Raw genomic sequence first — 23,348 nt, 5'->3', positions numbered from 1 at the left:
TTCACAGGGCACACTCGGATAAAGTTGGTCCAGGGTGTCCGGAGGTCACCCGTAGAAGGGGGGCTACTGTCACACCTTTCTCTGTGAATGTGTGGAGGTCTGTCAGACTGGCTGCACATGTCTGACTTCTCTGTTTGTTTTGATTTGGGTTTGAGATGGCTCCACCTTTCCTCAGGTGTACTGGGTCTCATTGTTAGTGAGGCTATTTATCCCTCCTTCCCCCAGTGGCCTGTGTGGGTTATAGTTCTTTCCTGGGAGCTCTTCACGTGTGGTGGATTGTCTGCTCCAGCTTTACTCAATAGAAGTCCTCTCGGTTATTTCCCTTTGTGTGTTTTATCTAGGTCTCTAGAAGCAGGTTGTCTCTTCCCTTTTCCCTGCTGCTTAGGGTTTGCCCAGGGTGTTTAGGTTTAGGCACAAGGGCTTGTGCATATCCACCATAAGGGTATGCACATGGGCACAGCAGTTTAGGGAAAGCTTTTAGGGATCGCTAGGAGGTGACCCTTTTCTCCCTAGCTTTTGGGCCTAGTCCTTTGTTCTGTTTGTTTTCCTGCATTTGGTTATTTCCCCGCTTACCTACCTATCGTGACAGTTACATTGTCAGGTGACATTTTACCAATTTTGCCGTATACAAACCCCTGCTCTGCATAGGGGACAGGGACCTAATTTTTGTAAAATCGTCTGTTCAATTGGTGGGTGACATGAACATAGTTTTGCCGTGAATAAACCCCTGCTCTACATAGTTCACAGGGCCCGAAATTTAAAAAATCGTCTGTTCCATTGGTGAGTGACATTAACCCATTTTTGCGATGAAAAAACCCTGCTTTGCATAGGTGACAGGGACTTAAATTTCTAAAATTCATCTTTAATTGGCCCTTTCATTCGATCCTTCCGCTTTAACTTGTCCCACATTTCAGCTCGATCACATTGCAGCCATTGACCTCCCTTAGATGTGGTATCCCTTTCTCACGCTCCCTCTCTGGCGTGGAACCCTGATTCGCCGCTAACCATGATCAACATGGTAGGCGCAGAAACATACATCAAAAGTTGATAGAGAAGATATCCAATTGTATCGTGGACGTCACGGGGACATGCGATTTTTTTTTTAATCATTCCAGTAACAGGGTGTCTTAAGAGTCCTGTATAGTTATTTATCATCACTACCTTCCCGAGTCAGGAGTGAGTAATTGCCGTGCACCCCCTCCTTTACTTGGAAGCTTCGGCTTCAATAATTTGTCCCACATTTCCGCTCGATCACATTTAATTTCATACATCGACCTCCCTTGGATGTGGTATCCCTTTCTCACGCTCCCTCTCTGGCGTGGAACCCTGATTCGCCACTAACTGTGATCAACATGGTAGGCGCAGAAAAGAACATCGAAAGTTGATAGAGCAGATATCCAATTGGATCGTGGACATCATGGGGACGTGCAACATGGTGGAGCAGTATGTGTGCACACGCCTACACGTACTGACTGATGGTTCTGCCCCCTTCAACTTCTGGGTCTCCAAATTGGGCACATGGCCTGATCTTGCTCTTTACGCCTTGGAGGTGCTGGCCTGCCCTGCAGCCAGTGTAGTGTCTGAACGTTTGTTTAGCATGGCTGGAGGGGATTATCATGGGTTACATTTCCCAATGTTTTGAGGTGTACCCTAATTGAAACTTAAAAAAAATTTAAAACCAAAAACCAGTGTTAACTACCTCCTCCTCCTCCACCGCCGCTTCCACCTACACCGCCACATCCACCGCCTCCTCAACCTCCTACTCCATATGGACCTTGTCCTCCTAGATCAAGATTATAATTTTAAATTTTGGTGTATTTTATGTTATTTTAAGTCATATGTCTATCCACATTTGTTTGCAGAGCACTTGCCATGCTCTTAACCACATTTTGATGCCATTTGCAGCCCTCTAGCCTTTTTCATGACTTTTTTTGAGTCATTTTAGTGCTCCAAAGTTCGGGTCCCCATTGACTTCAATGGGGTTCGAGGTCAAGCTCTGGTCAAGTTTGTGTCCCGAACCCGAACATCCAGGTGTCCACTCAACTCTAGTGGTTTCAATTACATAAGCCCCTCAAAATCACTTTATCACTGAATTGATGCTCAAAAAAATGGTTTGGGAAGTTTACTTGAACATTTTAAAAATTGCTTCTAAAATTCTAAGCTTTCTAACGTCCTAAAAAAAATTAAATGACTTTTACAAAATGATGCCAACATAAAGTAGACATATGGGGAATTATGACTGATAACAATTTTATGAGGCATTACTAAAAGTAGAGAAATTCAAATTTAGAAAATTGGGAATTTCTAAAAAATTGGGGTAAATTTTGGATTTTTTTTATAAATAAAGGTGAAATATATCAACTGAAGTTTACCACTGTCTTGAAGTACAATGTGTCATGACAAAACAGTCTTAGAATGGTTTGAATAAGTAAAAATGGTCCAAAGTTGTTACCACATAAAGTGACACATGTCACATTTGCAAAAAAAGGCCTGGGCAGAAAGGTGAAAACTGCCCCTCAGTAGAAGGGGTTAAATCTGTGGCCAGAAGTCCGTACACAGCCCATTGAGGTCTACAGAGAAGAGAGGACAAGCAGCTGAGGAAGACTTAGGGCATGGAGAGGTCAGACCTGGCTGCATCTACTACTGAGAGATTTATCTCACCCCAGAGCAGGTTTGAGAAGAAACATTCAACTCTTAGGCAAGATAATAAATTACTCAGCTTTGTCATCTGTATGCTGAGCTCTTCTGTATATGGACATCTGTGTACAAATCTGACCAGTCAATTGAGAAACAGTGAGCAGGGCAGAGTGTAATAAATGCAGACACATACACTTTTTTAATAAACTATATTACAGAGTTTACTATTTTCACCTATACTATTGAATTTTAAGAAATAAAAAAAAGTCATGGAAAAACTTAGGTACACTTTAATATTGTACTTCCTCAGAAGTTAAATTGATAACTCAAACAAAGCAAATAAATGGGCAAATGGACAAAACATAAAGAAAGGGGAGTTTGTTTCTTGAAATTTTTATTTCTGCAGCCAAGTGATAGACATGTATAAGAATGGAGTACAGTTATTGGCCATAAAATGTTACCATGGAAACATTATAGCTTTGAACAGTATTGTTTCCAGCTTGGTCTTATGGCTTTGTAGTATGATAACGTTTGATGTTTCCATATTGTTTATATTACATAGTTAATCATATGTGGTAAGAATTTTCTCATGTCAGAATTAGGCTTTAAATATACTAGTCTGCAAAGCCCTCAGCTGCCCCTAGTACTTAATTACACAAAACAGCAGTCCACTTATTTGTGGATTGTTAAATATTTTTCTTACAGTATAATGTTCTATATTCTATTCTATATAACTGTGGAAATAAGCACTTTTCAAAAATTCTCACATATAGATTCCTACAGATACCCCAAATGAAGTGGGCTGGTACCCCTTCACCTCTGATAAAAGATATTTCGCCCAACCCCCATGCACAGCAATAGCACAATCAGGACAAATAGGGTCTGACTGTTTATTGAATGTAAGAATTCCTTTGTTCAACATCAAATGGGGCCCCAGCTCGCAAAATTCCACTTATATATTTCTCTGCCATATCTAAATGACATATCTAAACATTTGAAAAATGTATACAATCGTTTTGGAAATAAAACTGAAAATACTGTTTTTTTATCTTATTAAAGTATTTAGTTTATGAATAATGCAAAATGTTAAAGATAGTAGATCACAAAAAAATGAAGTGATACAAATGTCTTTAGAGAAACATTATGGCATTTGTGTGATTGTCAAAAAAGAGAAGTCAGTGAAGCATGGATATACAGCACAGTCACCGCTATGATTTATCTTTGCTTATGTTTAGTTGTTTAAAGTTGGTATGCTTAGAGAATGTTTCTTCTCAAACAATCTCACAGACATGTCCTGCTGAATCTTCACATAACTTAAGGTATTCTGTGCCAAGAATTTACGCCTTGGAACCGGTCCATTTCTATTTTCCCTCTTTGTTCAAAAACCCAGATTAGACTTTCACAGCAGTATGGCATATTCATTTACTAGTTCACTTGGACTGTTATGTTATGGTTCCAAAATGTGACTTTTAGTTCTAACATAAAACATACTCATACTGAAGTTCCATATCTAATGGAAAAAAATTAAAAATTGTACCCAAACCCATCCATCAGCAGCCTTCTTTGAATAAGACCTCATGCACATTATCGTATCTATATAGCGGTCTGCATACCATCTGAAAATATGCATACTGTCCATGTACATTCCACAATTTTATTATCAGTAGAAATGGCTATTTTTGTCCACAAAATGGACAAGAATAGGACATGTTCTATAATTTTCGGTTTGTTTTTTTGTGAACCCCATAGAAATTAATAGGAAGAGTGTCTCACCTGCAAAAAATTCTGATGGACGTGGATCCCGTGGTCGTGTGCATGAGTCATAACACTGCTCATGGCATGGGAAACTAGAGCATGTGTAATGCAATGCTCAGTGTTAAAGCCCATTCACACAACCGTATCCGTTTTGTGGTCTGCACATACCTCTTTCTGTTAGAAATGCCTATTCTTGTCCGCAAACAGGACAAGAATAGGACATGTTCTATCTTTTCTGTGGGGTCACAGATCAGACATATGGATGCAGACACCACACAGTGTGATGTCCACATCTTTTTCTGCCCCACTGAAATGAATGGGTCTGCATCAGATACACACAATATGAAGAACGGATGCGGACCAAAAAATACGGTCATGTGAATGGGCCCTTATTCAGTGGAGGCTTCTAAAGGAAGAGTGTGGTCACATTCCTCTTTGTCAGCAGCTATGTTGAGAGTGAAGCATCTACAAAAAGAGTGCCCTGAACTGACTGCCCTAAAGTGAATTTTTCTAATATACTTTTATTTTTATTCGATATTTATTTGTGCAATAGGCAACTAAACCTCACTGCTAAAGCCTTCCATAACACAAGGCTTTAGCAGAGGGGAGCGAGCAGGCACAGGCAGGAGCTCACATAGCACATTGCAGAGAAGCACTCTTATAGGCAGCTGCAGCAATATTCCAGCCCCACTGTGCTCAGTGCTGCCGAAGGTTAATCTGTAGTCCCACACACAGCGCTGTATGGGTGTATGGATTCTAAAGCATCCATACTCCCACTCACAGTGTTGTATTGGAGTACAGATTCTAAAGCATGATAGGCACTAGGGATGAGTGAACTTCATGTTTTGAAGTTCAAGTTCAGCATTCGGTTTTAGTCTGAATTCTGTTATGGATTCTGTTACCACAGAACATAATGGCTTACGTGGTGGATTCCATCATGGAATTCTGTTATGTTCCGTGCTAACAGAATCCATAACGGAATTCAGGCTAAACTCGAATGCCGAACCCGAACTTCAAAACATGAAGTTCGCTCATCCCTAATAGGCACCTGAATTTCAGGTGCCTACAGTATTTCACAAGGAAATAGTGAAAAATAAAGTATATTGCATGGTTTAGGTAATAATTGATTCATATTTTAGTGTAAAAATAGGAGACAGTAAGCACATATACTGTATAACTGAAATAAATACACTTTAGCTTCTCAGAAAATTTCTCTCAAGTGCATCTAAACAGTTATCAAAAAAGAATTCCAGTATCCTGTGTGGTACAAAAATAATACACACCATCAAAAAGACACACAGAACCAAATCACTCTGTAAGAACATACAGTTTCATCTTTATAGGATTACATAAAGTAGCATAAAAAGGAGACATGCCTACAATGAAAAAATATTGCCAGATCAGTAAGAATACTATTGATTCTGAATAGAGATGAGCGAATCGAAGTTAACGAAGTGGAATTAGATCCGAATTTCAGGAAAAATTTGATTCGCAATGAATGCAAATTTCCTCGCGCTTTGTGGTAACGAACGGCAATTTTTCCTAAAATGACGGCTACATGTGTGAGGACATGGGGCAAGGAACTGTAGGAAGGTGGAATGACCCATAATGCCATGCATGCAGCCAATCAGCAGCCAGCCCTGTGGTGTCACAGCCCTATAAATAAGGCCACCATCTTAGATTCAGACATTTTCCAGCGTTCTGAGTGCAGGGACAGACGTGAGAAGGTGCTAGGGACAGCAATCGAAAAAACCTCATTGTGAAAAAACAAACAAACAAAAAACGATTTATAAGGGCAGGGAAAGGATAGGGAGTAAGCATCTTAGTGCAGGGAGAGACGTCAGAAGGCGCTAAGGACAGTGCCAGAAAAGCGATTTACAAATGCAGGGAAAGGATAGGGAGGAATCATTTCACAGCATCTAAGTGCAGGGAGAGACGTCAAAAGGCGCTAGGGACAGTGCTGGAAACGCGATTTACAAGTGCAGGGAAAGATTACTTGGGGATCCAAATAGAAATTATACAGCTCTGTAATTCCAACAATTTGTTCTTGTTATTGGGGTGCAAGTGCTATGTTGAAAAGCTTTTAGTGGCCTATTTTAGTACAAAAAATATATATATGCGCACTTTACTGTTGCAGTTATTTGTAGTAAATGCGTTTAGTGGCCTGTTTCAATACAGAAAGAAAAATATATACACATTGCACTTCTGCAGTTATATGTGTTGAAAGCGTTTAGTGGCCTATTTCGGTACAGGAAGAAAAATATATATGCACTTAACTGTTGCAGTTATTTGTGGCGAAATCGTTTAGTGGCCTGTTTCAGTGCAAAAAGAAAAATATATGTGCACTTCACTGTTGCTGTTATTTGTGGTGAATGTGATTAGTGGCCTATTTCAGTGCAGAAAGAAAAATATATATGCATTTCACTTCTGCAGTTATATGTGGTGAAAGCATTTAGTGGCCTATTTAAGAACAGATAGAAAAATATATGCACACTTTACTGTTGCAGTTATTTTTGGGCGAAATCGTTTAGTGGCCTATTTTAGTACAAAAAGAAAAATACGCACTTCACTGTTGCAGTTATTTGTGGTCAAAGCATTTAGTGGCCTATTTCAGTACAAAAATAAAAATATATGCACAATTCACTGTTGCTGTTATTTGTGATGAATGCGTTTAGTGGCCTATTTCAGTACAAAAATAAAAATATATGTGCAATTCACTGTTGCTGTTATTTGTAGTGAATGCGTTTAGTGGCCTATTTCAGTACAAAAAGAAAAATATATACGCACTTCACTGTTGCAGTTATTTGTAGTCAAAGCATTTAGTGGCCTATTTCAGTACAAAAAAATATATAGTGTCAGTTCACTTCTGCAGTTCTATGTGTTGAAAGTGTTTAGTGGCCTTTTTCAGTACAAAAATCTAAATATATACGCATTTCACTGTTGCTGTTATTTGTGGTGAATGCTTTTAGTGGCCTATTTCAGTACAAAAAGAAAAATATATACACACTTCACTGTTGCTGTTATTTGTGGTGAATGCGTTTAGTGGCCTATTTTAATTAGCTTTTAATTTATTTAGTTCAGCTAAAAGTATGTCAGACAGGGAAGTGGCAGAGGCCTAAATGTTTCTGGCGCAGGCAGAGGTCGCAGCAGAGTAAGGGTGTGGCAGCAGGAGTCGCAGAGAGAGGCCTTATCTCCCGGTGTCTTCTAGCGGCCGTGTCTTGACCAGAAACCCAACGGTTCTTGATTGGTTAAATCGGTCATTCACTTCATCCCAAGTGACATCAGACACCCCCAGCCAACAGTCAGTGGGTTTGTCAGACACAACCCTTAGTTGGCATGGCCCAGGAGGAGGCCCTGTGCCCTCACCTGTCCTCAACCTGCCTCTGTCCTTTACTCCACTAGGCGGGCAAGTAGTGATGAGGAGAGTGGCATGGGAGCTGGTGTTGCGAGAGGTCAGGTGCTTGACCCAGAGATGGTTGAGGAGGACATCAGTGACGTGCAGACAGTACTCGATGATGATGATATAGCTGATCTAGTTTGGGAGCCGGGTGAAGAAGGGGCTTCATCTATTTATTTTTTTCTTCATATAATAATGTAGTATTATAAAATCCAGTGTCTCCGTGATAAATCTACAGTGTGGGGGCCCCGTGTGGCTTCTACACACTTTCAAAATAATCCTTCAGTGGGGAAAATAGATGCCGGATGACCGGGACGTTCCATGACCTTCCCAGGAGCTTCTGTCGAGAGCAGCTGTTCATTTCTGAGACGTCCGTATAGTACGGGGGAAATCCGAAGACCCTCTCCATCTCCATGCACCACAAGATGTCCTCCTTTCCATCCACGATGACTGGAAATTGTGATGTTTTCCCTGACAAAGAGACCAGGGGCTGGTAGGTATGGTTTGAATTTTGATGAACTTCGCTACTCTCCTGGGCTCCAAGCAATCTTGAAGCTTTGTTTTCTCATTGTCTGTAGCTACTAGAGGCCTGTTTATACCATGCAGGTTCCCCCAGAAGTATCTGGCTCGATGAGCAGCCTATACCACACTTGCATCAATCTTTACAGGATTCATCTCCAGGTGGAGAGATATTGTTTTTTGGAATGCTTTCTCCATCACAACCACATAGTCGAATAACCAGAAGACTGGCCAATTCTCTCCTGTCTTATGCAACACTTATTTTTTTTTATTAAATTTATTAAATATTTTATATGAAATGAAACCAAAACTTGATTAAAATTATAAGAAACTAAACTTAAATTCGCCAATATATTATCCCAATGTTCGATAGAAATCCCCGGACAATCAATTTGCCAAGCCTTTTGTGCCGGAGAACATGTATTATTAAATCGTGCAGAGCCAAAGTGGCCTCCTCATGCTGCTGTCACCTCCACATTCTCTCGTCGTGCTACTTTGTGGCCTCCTCATGCTGCTGCCACCTCCAAAATCTCTCGTCATCATGCCACTCTGTGGCCTCCTCGTGCCACAATCTCTCGTCATTGTACTACTCTGTGGCCTTCTCATGCTGCTTTCTCCTCCACAATCTTTCGTCTTCAAGCCACTCTGTGGCCTCTTCATGCTGCTGCCACCTCCACAATCTCTCGTCGTTGTGCTACTCTGTAGCCTCCTCATACTGCTGCCACCTCCACAATCTCTTGTCGTCGTGCGACTCTATGGCCTCCTCATGCTTCTGCCACCCCCAGACTTTGTCATTGTGCCACTCTGTGGCCTCCTCATACTGCTTCCAGCTCCAGACCCTGTCATTGGGCCACTCTGTGGTCTCCTCATGCTGCTTCCACCTCACCACTATGTCATAGGTCCACTCTGTGGATTTCTCATGCTTTTCCCACCCTCCCCACTTCATGACTGGGCCACTATTTTGGCTTTCGGCCTGGCTGACATAATCATTTATTTGACCTTCTGATCTGTCAAATTAGATGCACAATGGATCCTGTCTGTGTAGCAGCTGTAAGGCCTGTATGGTCCCATCAGAATTGGCTTATGATTTGGTAGCCAAAAGCAGGAGTGGGTACAAAAGACATGCAAATTTTCCATTTACGTGTCATCTCTGTTTTAGATCCGCTCCTGTTTTTTTATTGCATTAGCATTACTGATGGATTATTGAGCAAATGGTGACCGAGTGAAGGTGTATGCTCCACAAACAGGATCCGTTTTTTTGGGGTTATTGTTCTGACGGATCAGAGGAAATTAATCAGTGACGTCAACACAGACTTACTGCTGACACCCTCTCCACTCTGTCAGTGGGGCTCTACTTGTATAAGCGTTTAATAGAACAGGTTCTGTTGACATCAATGTGGAATCAGCTGGCGACAATGTAAAAGGAGTGCGCTAGTTCTTGGGGCTAACATTGACCTGTAAGGCTGAGTTCATACTTGAGTTATTTGGTCAGTTTTGGCCCCGTTGCTGCCCAAATAATATAGGTGTGCAGTGATCCTAAGAGCGACGCCTGCCATCTGCATGTCATACGGACTTGCAGTATTATTTCACTACCAAAGCAGACTCCCTTTGCGTGTTACTGCAAGGCACAGTGTTCTACACCACTATAAAGGCTCTCTGCAGCCAGGAAATAGCCGTTTGTTAACGTAATTCGCTACGAATTTATTCGGATCGAACAACATTTTTCCCAAAAGATTTGGCAAACCTGCGAATCAAATGTTTTCTAAAATTTGCTCATCTCTAATAATGAATATCCCAAAGATAATCCATAACCACTAGTACAATAAAAACTTGCTAGCCATATGAGCATCTCTGAATTAAGACAACACCAGAGTGCAGAGTGTAACTTTTCTTCTTACCTTACTTATGTTTACTAAGGATTTAGAGATGTTCATATAGCTTGATAGAACTCATTACAGTTTTGTGTTTATGGTTTATCTTTGCGTTATTCATTGACAATAGTATATGTACTGAAGTTTTTATGGTTTTATATCACTTTATCTGATTCTAATAAAGATGAAAAGCATCCTTTTGTTTAGGTGTGAGGATGCCAAGAAACTATCAAGAAGCCATTACTGAGGAAGGGGCGTAGATAAGAGCACGCACAAAAACATGACATCAGACATGTAGAATAAATAGTTTGAGATTTTTTGCAGTAAAATGTATTAATGTCACCATAGCAGTAGAAGATAACCTCAAACATGGTGAGGAATCAGGGCAAGTTTGGGAGAATAAAACAATATCTGAAGTTTATTTTTACATGGAGGCAGTTAAAACTCATTTTAAAGCATCATGGAATATTCAAAAAAAATTTGATTAGGAAAAAAATACAGTGCAAAGGGTAAAATCTGCTGCAATTGCATGGCAAATGCGGATCCAAATCCACATTAATGCCTTACATGTGGATTTTGTGGCAGATTTAATCTGTGGGGTAAAACTAAGCCACATTAAGAATGAATTTTAGAGGTGTTTTCAAGAAATATGAAAAACTATGGGGGACATTTATGAAGACCAGCGAATTAGACACCGGTCTTCATCCTTCCTGCGCTGTTGGTTCATCTGCCCATGTTATATAATGGCACCGACCTCTACATAGCTTCCTAGACCATTTTCTACGCCTAAAACAGGAGTAGAGAATGATAAATGAGTCAGGCCTGCCATTTTCCCTGCCCATGCCACTTCCCCTTTTTTTGACCGGGTGAGAGCGGCAGAAAAGGGGAAAAAGTTGCAATTTGCAGTGCAAATTACCTTTGAACCACAATCTGGGAGATAGACGCCAAAAAGTGACGTATATCTCTTCGTAAATTACCCCTATTTTTGTAGTTTCTTATAAAAGCATCTTTAAAATTTCCAAATAATGTCAGTAGATGCATATGTAAAATCTACATCTATAATGTAGATAATTTGATGTTAAATGTGTATTAAAAAAAACTCTTTTTGAGTGGTAATGGATTCTGTGCCTAAATACTAACAGAATCCACCAACATTCTGCCAGATCTGAATGTGAATTTGTTTTTTATACTTTTTTTTATATGCTTAGGAAAATCCTCTAGAAATAATAAATGTGCCATTACTTTTATTGGTTTACACTGAAACACTGCAATTTAAAGTCTTGGGCAGATGGTAGCCGAGGCAACCCCCCCCCCCCCAAATGCACAATGCAAAAATAAATAAATTAGACCAGCACCTTCAAACAATTGTATTCTTTTTGCTTTGTTCATAGGATTATGGATATTACTAAAGGCTCATTTACACAGACCAATAAATGTTATGATTAACTCCTATACATACCCTTGTAGCAATAATTTTCAATGCAAATTAAGTTAAAGCTCAATGATAAAATGATTATTCATAATTTCTCTTAATTAATTGTGCAGAGTTAGGCCATGTTACACTTTCTGGCTGTTGTATGAGGCCAAACCCTCAGCTGGCAAATGGCTAAACAATTGTGAAGGTGGGTGAGGTGTTGGCCGCATGTTGCAGACAGAACATGTAGAACCAGCATTATCAATTGGAAAATGTAAATGCCACTCATACCAACATGGAGTTGCCTTTCGCACAGCACTGTATATGGTTTTGTCTCCATACAGATCTGAAGTATGTGTTGTCACCCTTCTCATTTTTAGTGTTCTGTGACCTGTGGAAAGGGAACGAAAGATCGAGATGTTCACTGTATGTCAAATGGCCAACAAGTGGATGATTCAAACTGTAAACACTTGAGGAAGCCTCGCAAGCAGAAGATATGTAGGACTGGCAGGTGTCCTTCATGGAAAAGTGAAAAGTGGGAAGAGGTAAGTAATGTTCTGCCATTCAGCCATATGTTTTTTCTTAAAGGGGTTTTCATAATATAGCATTTTTCTTTTCTAACAGCAGGGAAATCTTTAAAATGAAATATATATATATATATTCACCTGTTTGAATCTGCTATTGCACCAGCAACATGTGCGCAGGTGGTTTCCATTGGTTTTTGTTCCCCTGTGTATTTTTCTGTAGCTGAACATGTCCCACATTTGACCTGTATTATTTTAAAACATTTCTTGCTGTTAAGAAGTGTTGTATTCTGGATGAACCCTTTAAACGAAATAATATCAATTTTGTTTCTTAAATTACAGAAAATTATTGCTGATACATTCCCTTCTTTAAAATTAAAATAAAAACTGTATTGGCCTGAGAATCAGCTGCAATGTCATGTTTTACCAAATCATGCAGGGCCATGATGGGAGCAAACCGGTAGTAATAGTGTTAGGAAATGGTTGTTAAAAAAACAAGTGTAAGGTGACCAAAGGTTAATGGACACATGAAATATGTTTAATTACATACAACAATAACCAAATGATGGTGACAAACCATCTGACTGTTATGAGGCCAGTAGGTTAGCAGGACATGGTGCTGAGAAGTTGACCTATATCCACTGATGACATCAGTAATATTAAATTTCCTGGCTGGACACTGCTGCAGCCTAACCATGCACAATGACGCAGAAGCTCAAAGTACTCTACTAGACAGTTAATTTTTCTAATAATATATGTGAGTTTTTATAGGACCACCTCTTTAAGAAGACTAACCCCTTATCCACAACAGAATTCCTTTGACAGCTTTTCAGTTCCGTCACATATAATGCGTCTTCTGAACTGACATGTAATTTAAGAAGACAATTTCCCTAGAACACCACATTTCAATGCAATTTAAGTTGGTTGCCTCAAAGAGATTTCACTTTACTCTTATGTACTACACGTATTCACACGTACACTGTAAACAGATAACAGCACTACATTTGTAAGTCTAATTGCAGTATAAGTCAAGGTTTATAGTATTGAGAGTCCAAAAACTCAAGAATGGATTCCTAGAGAAACAATTATGAAGGTCTTCTAAAAGTGAAAATTCATTTGATTCTAAAAATGTCACCTTTTAATCCAGCACCTACCACTAAATGCTATTTTACTCTATGGACTTGTATCACACTTATTTTATAACTGTGTTTTATTGAATAATATAAAAAAAATAACCAATTTTTTTATCTTTATCTCTTTTATCTTCTTTAGTGTTCTGCAACTTGTGGAGCAGGAATCCAGTATAGACAGGTGTATTGTAGGACAAAAGGACAGGGGCGAGTAGATGCAAAATTCTGCAGTGCTGCTGCTCGCCCAGACAGTCACAAATATTGCACTTTACCTGACTGCATACAGTACCTATGGGTTACAGATGAATGGCCTGCTGTAAGTATTGATGCTAAGTAATGAAATGTATCTGTAGTGTTTTTAATTTTCTTAATAATGGTGTGGTCATCATAAAATTAAGGGGCCATTTATGATTAGACATACTCCATTTTTTGGCGTATATCCGTTTAAGATTCGGTGGGAAAGGGGATTTGCGACCGAATCTGTGACTTCTTCCACAGGGATGAGGGTTAACCAGCAGACCTGTCTCATTTATCATTTTCTACTCCAATTAAAGCTGTTAGGCCCCGACTGTGGATGCGCCTAAGTAATGCAGAGGCCGGCGCTTCTATTTAACTTAGACGCATCAAGCGCCAGTGCAGAGGTATTAAGATCAGCGTCTAAAACACTGGTCTTAATGACCCCATTAGTTTTTACAGCAAACATTTATCCAAGTTCTGAGATTATTACTACTTAAATACTGTCAACCAAAATTCACTTTAGATATTACATATCTGTTTTTATAAACTATGTGCTTATAATAACACTGTATGCATAAGTGTTCCACAGATTGTAATCAAGAAGAGACAAGGAGGAAAATAAAGTGTATGGATATTCGAGGCAGATCTGTGAATGAATCTTATTGTGACTCAGCTACTAAGCCACCTGCCACTAAGAAGTGCATCAATTCTGCATGCAGGAATATTGTGGTGACTGAAGACTCCTCTCAGGTATTGTCTTTTATCCAATAAACAACTCGAAGGCAGACAATGGCAGCTATTTGGACTAAAATCAATAAATTGGCTGCAGCATATTTCGGTGTCGGCGCATTATGGGTGTGCAGTATATACATTACATTCCTAATTGTAACATATATTTTGGAGTAGTAGTAGTACTAGTAGTAGTAGAGAAACTGATAATGTAACTAAAAAGCAGCTGTACATTAAAGTATTTCTTTATTCTGTTGTAGTGTCCTAGAAGTTGTTGGTTTGGCTACAAGCAAAGACTAACGAATTGCAGAAAAGTGCTCTCAAGGAACAATCAGTATATAGATGGCTTACGGACTGCCAGTTACAAGAGCTGTCCTGTACGGCAGTATTCATTTGATTGGAAATGCAATGGACAACGTTGTGTCCAAACACTTGTTTGGAAAGTTGGAAAATGGAGCAAGGTTTGGTATAAAATTTGAGTTTATATTTCAAAAATATGTCTGTGAAATTTAGAAATATTCATGTATCTGGCACATCATAATCACATAATATAAAAAATTATTAGCCTCTTAAGAACGCAGCTATTTTGGACCTTGAGGAAACAGCAATTTGTTCTTTTCTTCTTCTTCTACTACTGCATTTCAAGGGCCATAACTTATTTATAATTTAATAATAATTTTGTGTCCGTTTAAAAGGAAACTGTCACTGGTTTTATACTGACCTATCTAAGGGCAGCATAAAGTGGTGACACAGACCTTGGATCACTGACATTTTTTGTTCCAGTTGTTTTCTTATAATTCCTGGTGAGAGCTCCTGTATAAACCAAGCGTACGACTACAGATATTCTTTGGCTGCAGCTGCCCAAGCCCTTATGCAGATTATTGGCAGTTCTCATTCCATACTGTTTATTCAAGGAAAGCTGCCAATTAGGGCCAGGGGTGCGAGGAAAGCAGAGAGCTCATGAATATCAGAACTCCCAAGCTCGTGCACTATATTGAGCAGATTCAGGTGCCCAGTTCACACTGGAGCTGCTCAGTAGAGATTTTAAGAAAATGAACGGGTCAAAACAAAAAGAACAACATCTGAGCAGTTAGACAGAGTAAGGGCATTTCCTAGGAAATTCAATTGCAGGGTGTCGTGTAGCTGACATAGCAGTAAGGGGCTTTTTGAAGGTGCCAGGCCTTCCATGTCCCGCCCACTATTGTATCCTGACTCTGGCTGTCTAATCAACATGGTAGGTCTATAGCCTGGAGGTAAATGTTCTGCTTTCCATATAGAGGGTCTCAGGTGCAAATCCAAAAAGTGACTTGTAAATCTTCAGTTATTTTTTTTTCTTACTCATTTAACCTACAATAAATAAGTTGATTAAATTAATTTGATAAGTTGATAAATTAAAATCTTATCAAAATTTCCTGATACAAGTAATGCTCTTGCTGCTAGGCTGTAAGTGGTGTATATGATATCATGACACAGCTCTAGAATGAATTTTACTCATTTCCTGATACTCATACAAAATACTCCTCTAGTTTAAGATCTGTTTCTTGTTTAAAAGCAAAGTTTGAGCCAGAGCTGAGTGTCACAGATATGAGAAGCAGGATCACATCTGCTGCATCTGCTGCTTCTGCCCTTACCTTGCTTGATGTCTAGACCTGTGTCTAGACCTGTGAATCAAGGAAAGGGTGCAGAGCACAGGGGTATTACAAACTCAGTGCTTCCAGGACTCAGTCCGGCCCCCCGAGGCTTGAACATGCTCATTTGCACATGAATAGTAATGCTGATATCTCTTCAGCAGTTTAATGTACAGACAAAAGAAAGATATCGTTTTAATCAGCACGATCAACTCTGCCAAGCAGTATTCCAGGCTTAATAGGATTGATCGTGCTGATAGACGCTCGATAACAGAAATTCATTCTTCAAGCTTCAAATGCTTCTTGAATATACAGTTAATGCTACTATCTACGCTTTTCAGTGTTCTGCAACATGTGGTCTTGGCTTTATGGAAAGAAAAGTAGTTTGTATGACTGAACACAATCTTTCAAGTGACCTGTGTCCATCACATGTGAAACCCCGAGCTAGGAAATCATGTTTGTCAAAATACTGTAAGTGCTATTGCTATCGTTTGTATTTATGAGGAACATACCTTATGTGGTTTATCAATATCTTTATTATTATTATAATTTATTATAATTTGTTTTTATTTAGATGATCTTTAGTACTTATATTCTTTTAGGTATGCCAATTTGCGCACATCTACTTTACTTTTGGCTCCTGCACAGGAGTACTGGTAGCTATCCCTTAAAAACAATGTATACAGATTATTGTGTTATTGTGCCTGCTGCAAATGTGTATATTGCAAGAAATGAAAGAATCTGTTACTTTGTGGTCTTTATCAGAGACATAAGCAAAATATGACTTGTATGTGACATCTTGCTAGCTAGAAGACAGAATAATCTCCCTATTATGGTATTATTCATAGGTGACTATAAGAGCTGCAATGAGCTACGCTTGCTGAATAACACCCACGTAGATGGTGAATATTTATTGAAAATTACAAACAGAAAAGTAAAGGTAGGTTTACAGGGGTTATGCAGTGTCAAGATATTGATGATCTATTCTCAGTATAGGTCATCAATATCAGAAGGGAGGAAGGGGTGCTGTGAATCCTGTACACCATATCCCTTGTAGCGAGAGTTGCACCTTCCTTTTCTGCTCACTTGAGTGGGGGAGCACGGTGTAATTACACTGCATCACTGCTACAAGGGTGGGTAATCACTGAAGAGGGTATAGGGCTCAACCAGCTGATCAGCAGGGCTGCCAGAAGTTGGACTCCCGCCAATCTGATGTTGATGACCTCTCCTGAGGATTGGTCATCAATATCCTGGCACTGCAGAAGCCCCTTTAATGGGAATCACACTTATTTAAGATTTTATTTGCTGCGTTGCCTTATGATCTTTATTTCTTTCAGATTTACTGTTCAGGAATGCAGACAGATAATCCAAAAGAATACATAACACTGGTTAAAGGTGAAGGGGATAACTTTTCAGAAGTATTTGGATATAGGTATTTAAGAGTTTCTTGATCTGCAGGTTGGGTAGTAAGTACTAATCTTAGTGGAGACATATCTAGATATTTTTGGGTTCATTCAGCTATATGAATCAATACATGTATGTAAAGAAAGTGTACAAAAAATTGTTCATAAAGATGTGAATGATCTGGTATGGCTGGACACGACCTGTTCAATACCTGTGGGGAGATAACGACCCTAAAGTTGCATTGACAGTTTTTCCACTAATCTGGATAATATACCAGGCTAATAGATTTTAAAATGTTTTAAGGCACACTTTTATCAGATTTTTTAATTTTTTAACTTAATATTCATAGAATTTTTGGCTTTCTTTTTCCATTTCTCCATGATTTTGCCATTGGAAATTGAATACAAACATCCTTCTGTAATATATCTGTAAAGAATAAATCAAGGCAACTGGACGTACTGTAGATTTCTTGAAAACGTTTCACTCGTTCTTCCAACGAGCTTTCTCAATTCTGAGTGATTGTACAAAAATTCTGGGAATAAATATGTAACTGAATCTATTGTCTGCCACATACAATGCTGTCTTGACACCTTTTTCTGGGAAGTCTTTATCACCTACTGACTCCAATTAGGATAATGGAATCAACACCTTTGACCCAATGCTGGGTATAATTACCAGATGTGGATTCAGTTACATATTTATTCCCAGAATTTTTGTACAGTCACTCAGAATTGAGAAAGCTCGTTGGAAGAACGAGTGAAACGTTTTCAAGAAATCTACAGTACATCCAGTTGCCTTGATTTATTCTTAACAGATATATACCATGACCTGGATAAATGAGAACCTTCACAGACATCCTTCTGTAGTAGTCAGCACAGAGATAAAAAAAAAAATCATATGTAGATAGGTAACCCATTGTCAGTTTACTGTGCTGTGAGGAAAAGATCATAGGTGTACAATTAGTATGACAGCTCTATTGCTCTCTTGATAGGGCTGGATAAAGAGCATTTGACTTATTGAGTCACATATGGAGAAAGTCCAAACAAAGGCGAAAGTTAAGAGCCAGGGCAGGAAGTAAAATACTGTACATAGCGCGACTTAAAAAAATTATATCCAGAGAACCACCCACCCATTTCTTATTTTTTTTTAAATCAATATAATATTCACAAGTAGGATGTTAATATATGATAAACAATTTTTCAAGGTAATATCCCTTTGAACTGGCCCATTGGAGTTCTGTGGATAGAGGATAGCTGTATTACTATCACTGTCAGAATGATAGCTGCTTTTTCTTTTGGTTTTGCGCTCTGGTTCTCTGAGGCTTAGGACATGGAAAGGGATAGTCCTGATGGCGAAGCCTTTTCAATCTTTAACCCCTTATGGATGAAGCCAATTTTTATTTTTGCATTTTCGTCTTTTCTTCCCTAACGTCCAAGAGCCATATCTTTTAAAATTTTCCATTCACATAACCATATCAGGGCTTATTTTTGCGGGACAAGTTGCATTTTAATGGTACCATTTACTTTATCATAACTTGTATTGTAAAATGTGAAAAAAATATATTGGTTAGGTGAAATAAAAAAGAACACACTCACAAAATTCCACCATGGTTTTTAGGATTTATGTTTACGGCTTTTACTGTGAGCTACAAATGATACGATGACCTTATTCTGTGGGTCAGTACAATTATGGCGACACCACATTTATATAGTTTCCCATAGGCTATTGCAGCCTTCACAAGGCGTTTTCAATGCAGGTGCGCCGATCGGGGACAGAGCCCTCATTTTGATTTAGTGCAGCAGCCACTTCACTCCCAGTACTGATAGGAGCCATAGCGGCCAAACCCTACTGATCTTAAAGTCTGCTTTCAGAGGTGAAGCTTGTTTTACAATGGTGTTGTACAGTTATAAAACCTTGATACATTGAGGACATTACTAGTGTTACATGGATACTTATGCATTCTAAGTTTGGTACAGCCATTAAACTACATACTGGAAATAGAGAGTAAATAACCACATCCTGCTGTACTTGATAATTAGTATGGTTGTGTGGAAAGTCTTTTAAGGCTGATTATCTTTACTCTTATATATTTTTATAGACTGCGAAATCCATATGAGTGTCCATTCAATGGGAGCAGAAGGCAAAACTGTGCATGCAAAAATGATTATCTTGCAGCTGGACTAACTGTCTTCAACAAAATAAGGCTTGATATAATCTCAATGCAAATAAAAAGTAAGTTTCTACAAATATGCTTATATATGTAGGAAAATGTGTGGCCTACACCAGTAAGCCATCGACTCTCATTTTTCCTTCGAATAAAATATTTAACAAGCCATAACTGAATTAGGCTACTTTCACACTTGCGTTGTTGTTTTCTGGTATTGAGAATCGGTAGAGGATCTCAATACTGGAAAAAAAACTTTTCCGTTTGGTCCTCATGCATTCGGAATGGAAAGAGATCTGTTCAGGGTGTCTTCCGTTCTGGCAGCATTCCATTTTGTGACTGGACACAAAACCCCTGCAAGAAATGGAAAACAACCGAAAACAATGTAAGTTAATGGTGACGGATCTGTTTTTTTTTAAAAACAGGATTCATCACCCCTTGACTTTCAATGTATTTAGTAGTGATGAGCGACATAGGCAATATTAGTTTTCGCATACTATTCACAATAAATTCACAAAATCTAGAATTTGTGATCTCCAGTCATTATTTTTGGTGATTGCGCAAATCGGCACTAATGATGTGCATATTTTTTGTGCAATACATGCAACTTCACATTTTATCAGGTCTGAGTAGATATTACTGATTGGTGCACTAAGTATTGTTGTGTCATCACACCACTATGTCTGTAGCATGTATGTATGGACAGCAGAGAAACTGTAATTCCTATCACACTGCCTAACACCCTGCACTGGAACCTATCAGCTGCACTATATCACTACCTAACTTACACTGACTCCCACTATCTGTATTATATATATATGAGCTAACTATCTAATGTAATTGGATAAGGAATTGGATCCAGATGAAAGCACAGAGCACAGCAATGTCATTGCTCTCTCTCAGAACTGCAAAGAAAACTGCAGAAAATGGCTGCTGGGGAGTTTCCTATATAGTAAAGGGTAGGCAACATTCATATTGGTTGCTAGGGATGTTGCTAAGCTCTGACAAAGACATTGCAGCCTTCTCATTGGCCCACAAGCAAGAAGAGAGGTTACTGATGAAAAAAAATCTAGAATATTCGCGATTACGAATATATAGCACTATATTCTACATCTTCGCGAATTCTTAAAGTGCCGATATTCACGATAAAAATTTGCGATTAAAATATTCGCGATCAACACTAGTATTTAGTGCTGGATCCGTTTTTTTTCTGTTTTGATTTCACATAACCGCATCCTAATGGAATAGATGCATCCTGATGTGCAAAATCAAAACAGATCCGTTTAATTCCAGTATTAAGATCCTCTGCAGGATCTCAATACCGGAATTACCAGCGCAAGTGTGAAAGCAGCCTTAGGGAATGCATGTGCATAAACATTACTGACATCAGGTCTAAAGTCAAGCCAGGTCCTGCTTTTAAATAAATTGACGGATCATATGATTATCTGAATAAATGTTTTGAATATTTTTTTAGCTACAGATCTTATCTATGCTCACACGCTGCTTGGAAGAGCAGTTCCCTTTGCCACAGCAGGCGACTGTTACAGCGCTGCCAAGTGTCCACAGGTAAATGTATCTCTTTCTGGCATGATTGGACTACTATAATCATAATGGAATTATTGGCTGCATGTAAATTGTCAAAACTTTCTTTTTCTGTCATAGGGGCAGTTTAGTATCAATCTTTCGGGAACCGGTTTTCAAGTATCAGACACTGCCAAATGGATTGCTCAGGGGAATTATGCAAGTGTCAGTATTCACAGATCACAGGTATGATATATTGTGTCATGAAGAACATAAATGTCACCTGGTCACTCTTATTGGAAATACATACATATGCATAAGTACAATTTTTACAAATCTGTTACTGATTTCAGTTCTGGAAATACTTGACATGCCAAATTTTATCAGGAAGATCCTAGTTGTGATATCATGATTTCTGCCAATATTACTGTAATATTAATTACTCTTTATGGCATGCCAATGTCACAGCACTGACATAAATACCAGAATTTTGGAATTAAAAGTGAATCCAGATAAGGTTTTTACAGATACATAAAATGTATGTTAAACATAAATTAAATAGTGTATGTAAAACACATCAGGAACCAATATCAGCAGGTTTAGTTTTCACCACATTCTCTGTTCTAGACTCAGCCTCATATGTCTTCCCACCCTTTGCCTGAAACATGGTCTCTTCTGTTTCTTTGGGACCCTAACATGCCAAACCTTATGTTTCCATATTTGTGTGTCATATTAATTTTAAACCACAAGCTTTCTGTATTACATTTATATTTTTTCTGATATGATTCACTTAGCCACTCCCCAAATAATTTCACTTCACAATACATGTTTCAGGAGGTTGCACTAGCCTTATATTAGCAGTGCTAAACCAATAATTTGATCTCTGATCATTTTTATTTCCAATAATTGTACTACTTTTATGGAACAGTTTTTTAGGGTGTCATAAATGCAAAAGCCAGGTTAATAGTTGTGTAGGACATTCTAAAGAAGTATTGTCATCTACATTTTCCATTGTACCTCAGATGACCAAGGTTGAAGTTTAGCTTATTTTCCCTCTTCTGAACACGGTCTATCCCTACAATCACCAAAGTTCTCCTGCAGAAAAGTCTGTAGACACTCTTAGTTGCTCGGGATACTGAAATCAGAGTGGTTAGAGTAATTACAACAATTACAAAGGCTTCATGCACACGACTGTTGTTGTGTTCCGTTCCGCAAAATGGTGTTCAATTGTTCCGCGATCCGTTTCCGTTTCTGTTTCCGTGTGTCTTCCTTTATTTTTGGAGGACCACCAGTCATAAAGGAAGGTAAAAAAAAGTCTAAGACAGGTTTGCCATGCAAATGATAGGAATAAAACAGACGCGGATGACAATCCTGTGTGCCTCCGCATTTTTAAGCGGTCCCATTGACTTGAATGGGTCCGCGAACCGTTTTCCGCGGACAAGAATAGGACAGGTTATATTTTTTTGACGGACTGGAACCACGGACGCGGATGGCAAACGGTGCACTATACGCATTTTCGACGGCTCCATAGAAATAAATGGGTCCGCACCTGAAACACTAAAATCGGCGGAACGTACGCAGAAGCAAACAACGGTCGTGTGCATGAGGCCAAAAAGTAAGATTTTTTATTTTTTTTATTTTTAACTGTACAAGGTTTTCCCATTTCTGTCCAGTTCTTAACTCTAAAAATGCACATCTCATCTACTGTAATTAGAGCAGCAAATAGATTACACGCTTCTGAGCTTTTTAACGTTTGTGGTGCTAGTTTACAAATAACAGATTATTTCTTATGAATGAAATGGCATGTCCTTTCCATAATGAATAGTAGATATTACAGTTAATTTAATATGAAACATAAATGGGCAATTATTCAGAATGATTATCTCTGGGTCTATGGGAACTTTTAGAACTGCTACAATATGAGAACCATACCAGTTTTACTTCCTCAACATTAAACTTGTAAATTGTGCTGTCGTTTACCATATGAATGGTTGTTGATCATGTCTTTCCCTTAGGATGGGACTAAAATATATGGAAGATGTGGAGGTTATTGCGGAAAATGTGTTCCCCATTCGACTTTTGGTCTCCAGATTCAAGTGCAAGACCGTTAAAGGACACCTTATTTACATGAAAATGACTGCCTTTTTTTTTTTTCTAACAACATGTTGTCTTTAAAGAGGACCTTTCATGGGTCCAGACATTATAAACTAAGTATCAGGATATGTCGGGCATAGTGCAGGGATCTAACTGCACATACTATTTTTTCTGGGCGCGCTCCCTGTTGTATTTTCCCGCCTGGTATGCTAATTTTAGCATTGGCACAGGGAGGAGGAGACTGCCCTGTTTCTCAATGGGCGTCACCTTTTCCCTGGCTGTAGCGCTGTTCAATCGCAGCGGAGAGCGTCACAGCCAGGGAGA

The 23,348-nt window shown here is 38.9% G+C and overlaps 1 protein-coding gene across 2 annotated transcripts in view; it reads left to right on the top strand.

The window, feature by feature from the left end:
* Positions 1-23,124, top strand: part of ADAMTS20 (ADAM metallopeptidase with thrombospondin type 1 motif 20) — a 252,346-nt gene extending 229,222 nt beyond the window's left edge. Inside the window, exons 29-39 of one of the 2 annotated variants that reach the window (XM_044280361.1) lie at positions 11,974-12,138; positions 13,390-13,563; positions 14,064-14,234; positions 14,474-14,674; positions 16,183-16,312; positions 16,690-16,781; positions 17,179-17,273; positions 19,344-19,477; positions 20,884-20,975; positions 21,072-21,176; positions 22,946-23,124. In XM_044280361.1, the coding sequence (XP_044136296.1) occupies positions 11,974-12,138; positions 13,390-13,563; positions 14,064-14,234; positions 14,474-14,674; positions 16,183-16,312; positions 16,690-16,781; positions 17,179-17,273; positions 19,344-19,477; positions 20,884-20,975; positions 21,072-21,176; positions 22,946-23,041 (1,455 nt within the window). In that variant the 3' untranslated portion in view covers positions 23,042-23,124. Of the gene's footprint in view, positions 1-11,973; positions 12,139-13,389; positions 13,564-14,063; positions 14,235-14,473; positions 14,675-16,182; positions 16,313-16,689; positions 16,782-17,178; positions 17,274-19,343; positions 19,478-20,883; positions 20,976-21,071; positions 21,177-22,945 lie in introns of those variants that run through there. The other variant, XM_044280362.1, reaches the window with a different exon arrangement.
* Positions 23,125-23,348: the final 224 nt, after the last annotated feature.

Source organism: Bufo gargarizans, chromosome 2, assembly GCF_014858855.1.
Source record: "Bufo gargarizans isolate SCDJY-AF-19 chromosome 2, ASM1485885v1, whole genome shotgun sequence".
Classification (NCBI taxonomy): domain Eukaryota; kingdom Metazoa; phylum Chordata; class Amphibia; order Anura; family Bufonidae; genus Bufo; species Bufo gargarizans.
This window is presented reverse-complemented; position numbering and strand designations above follow the sequence as displayed.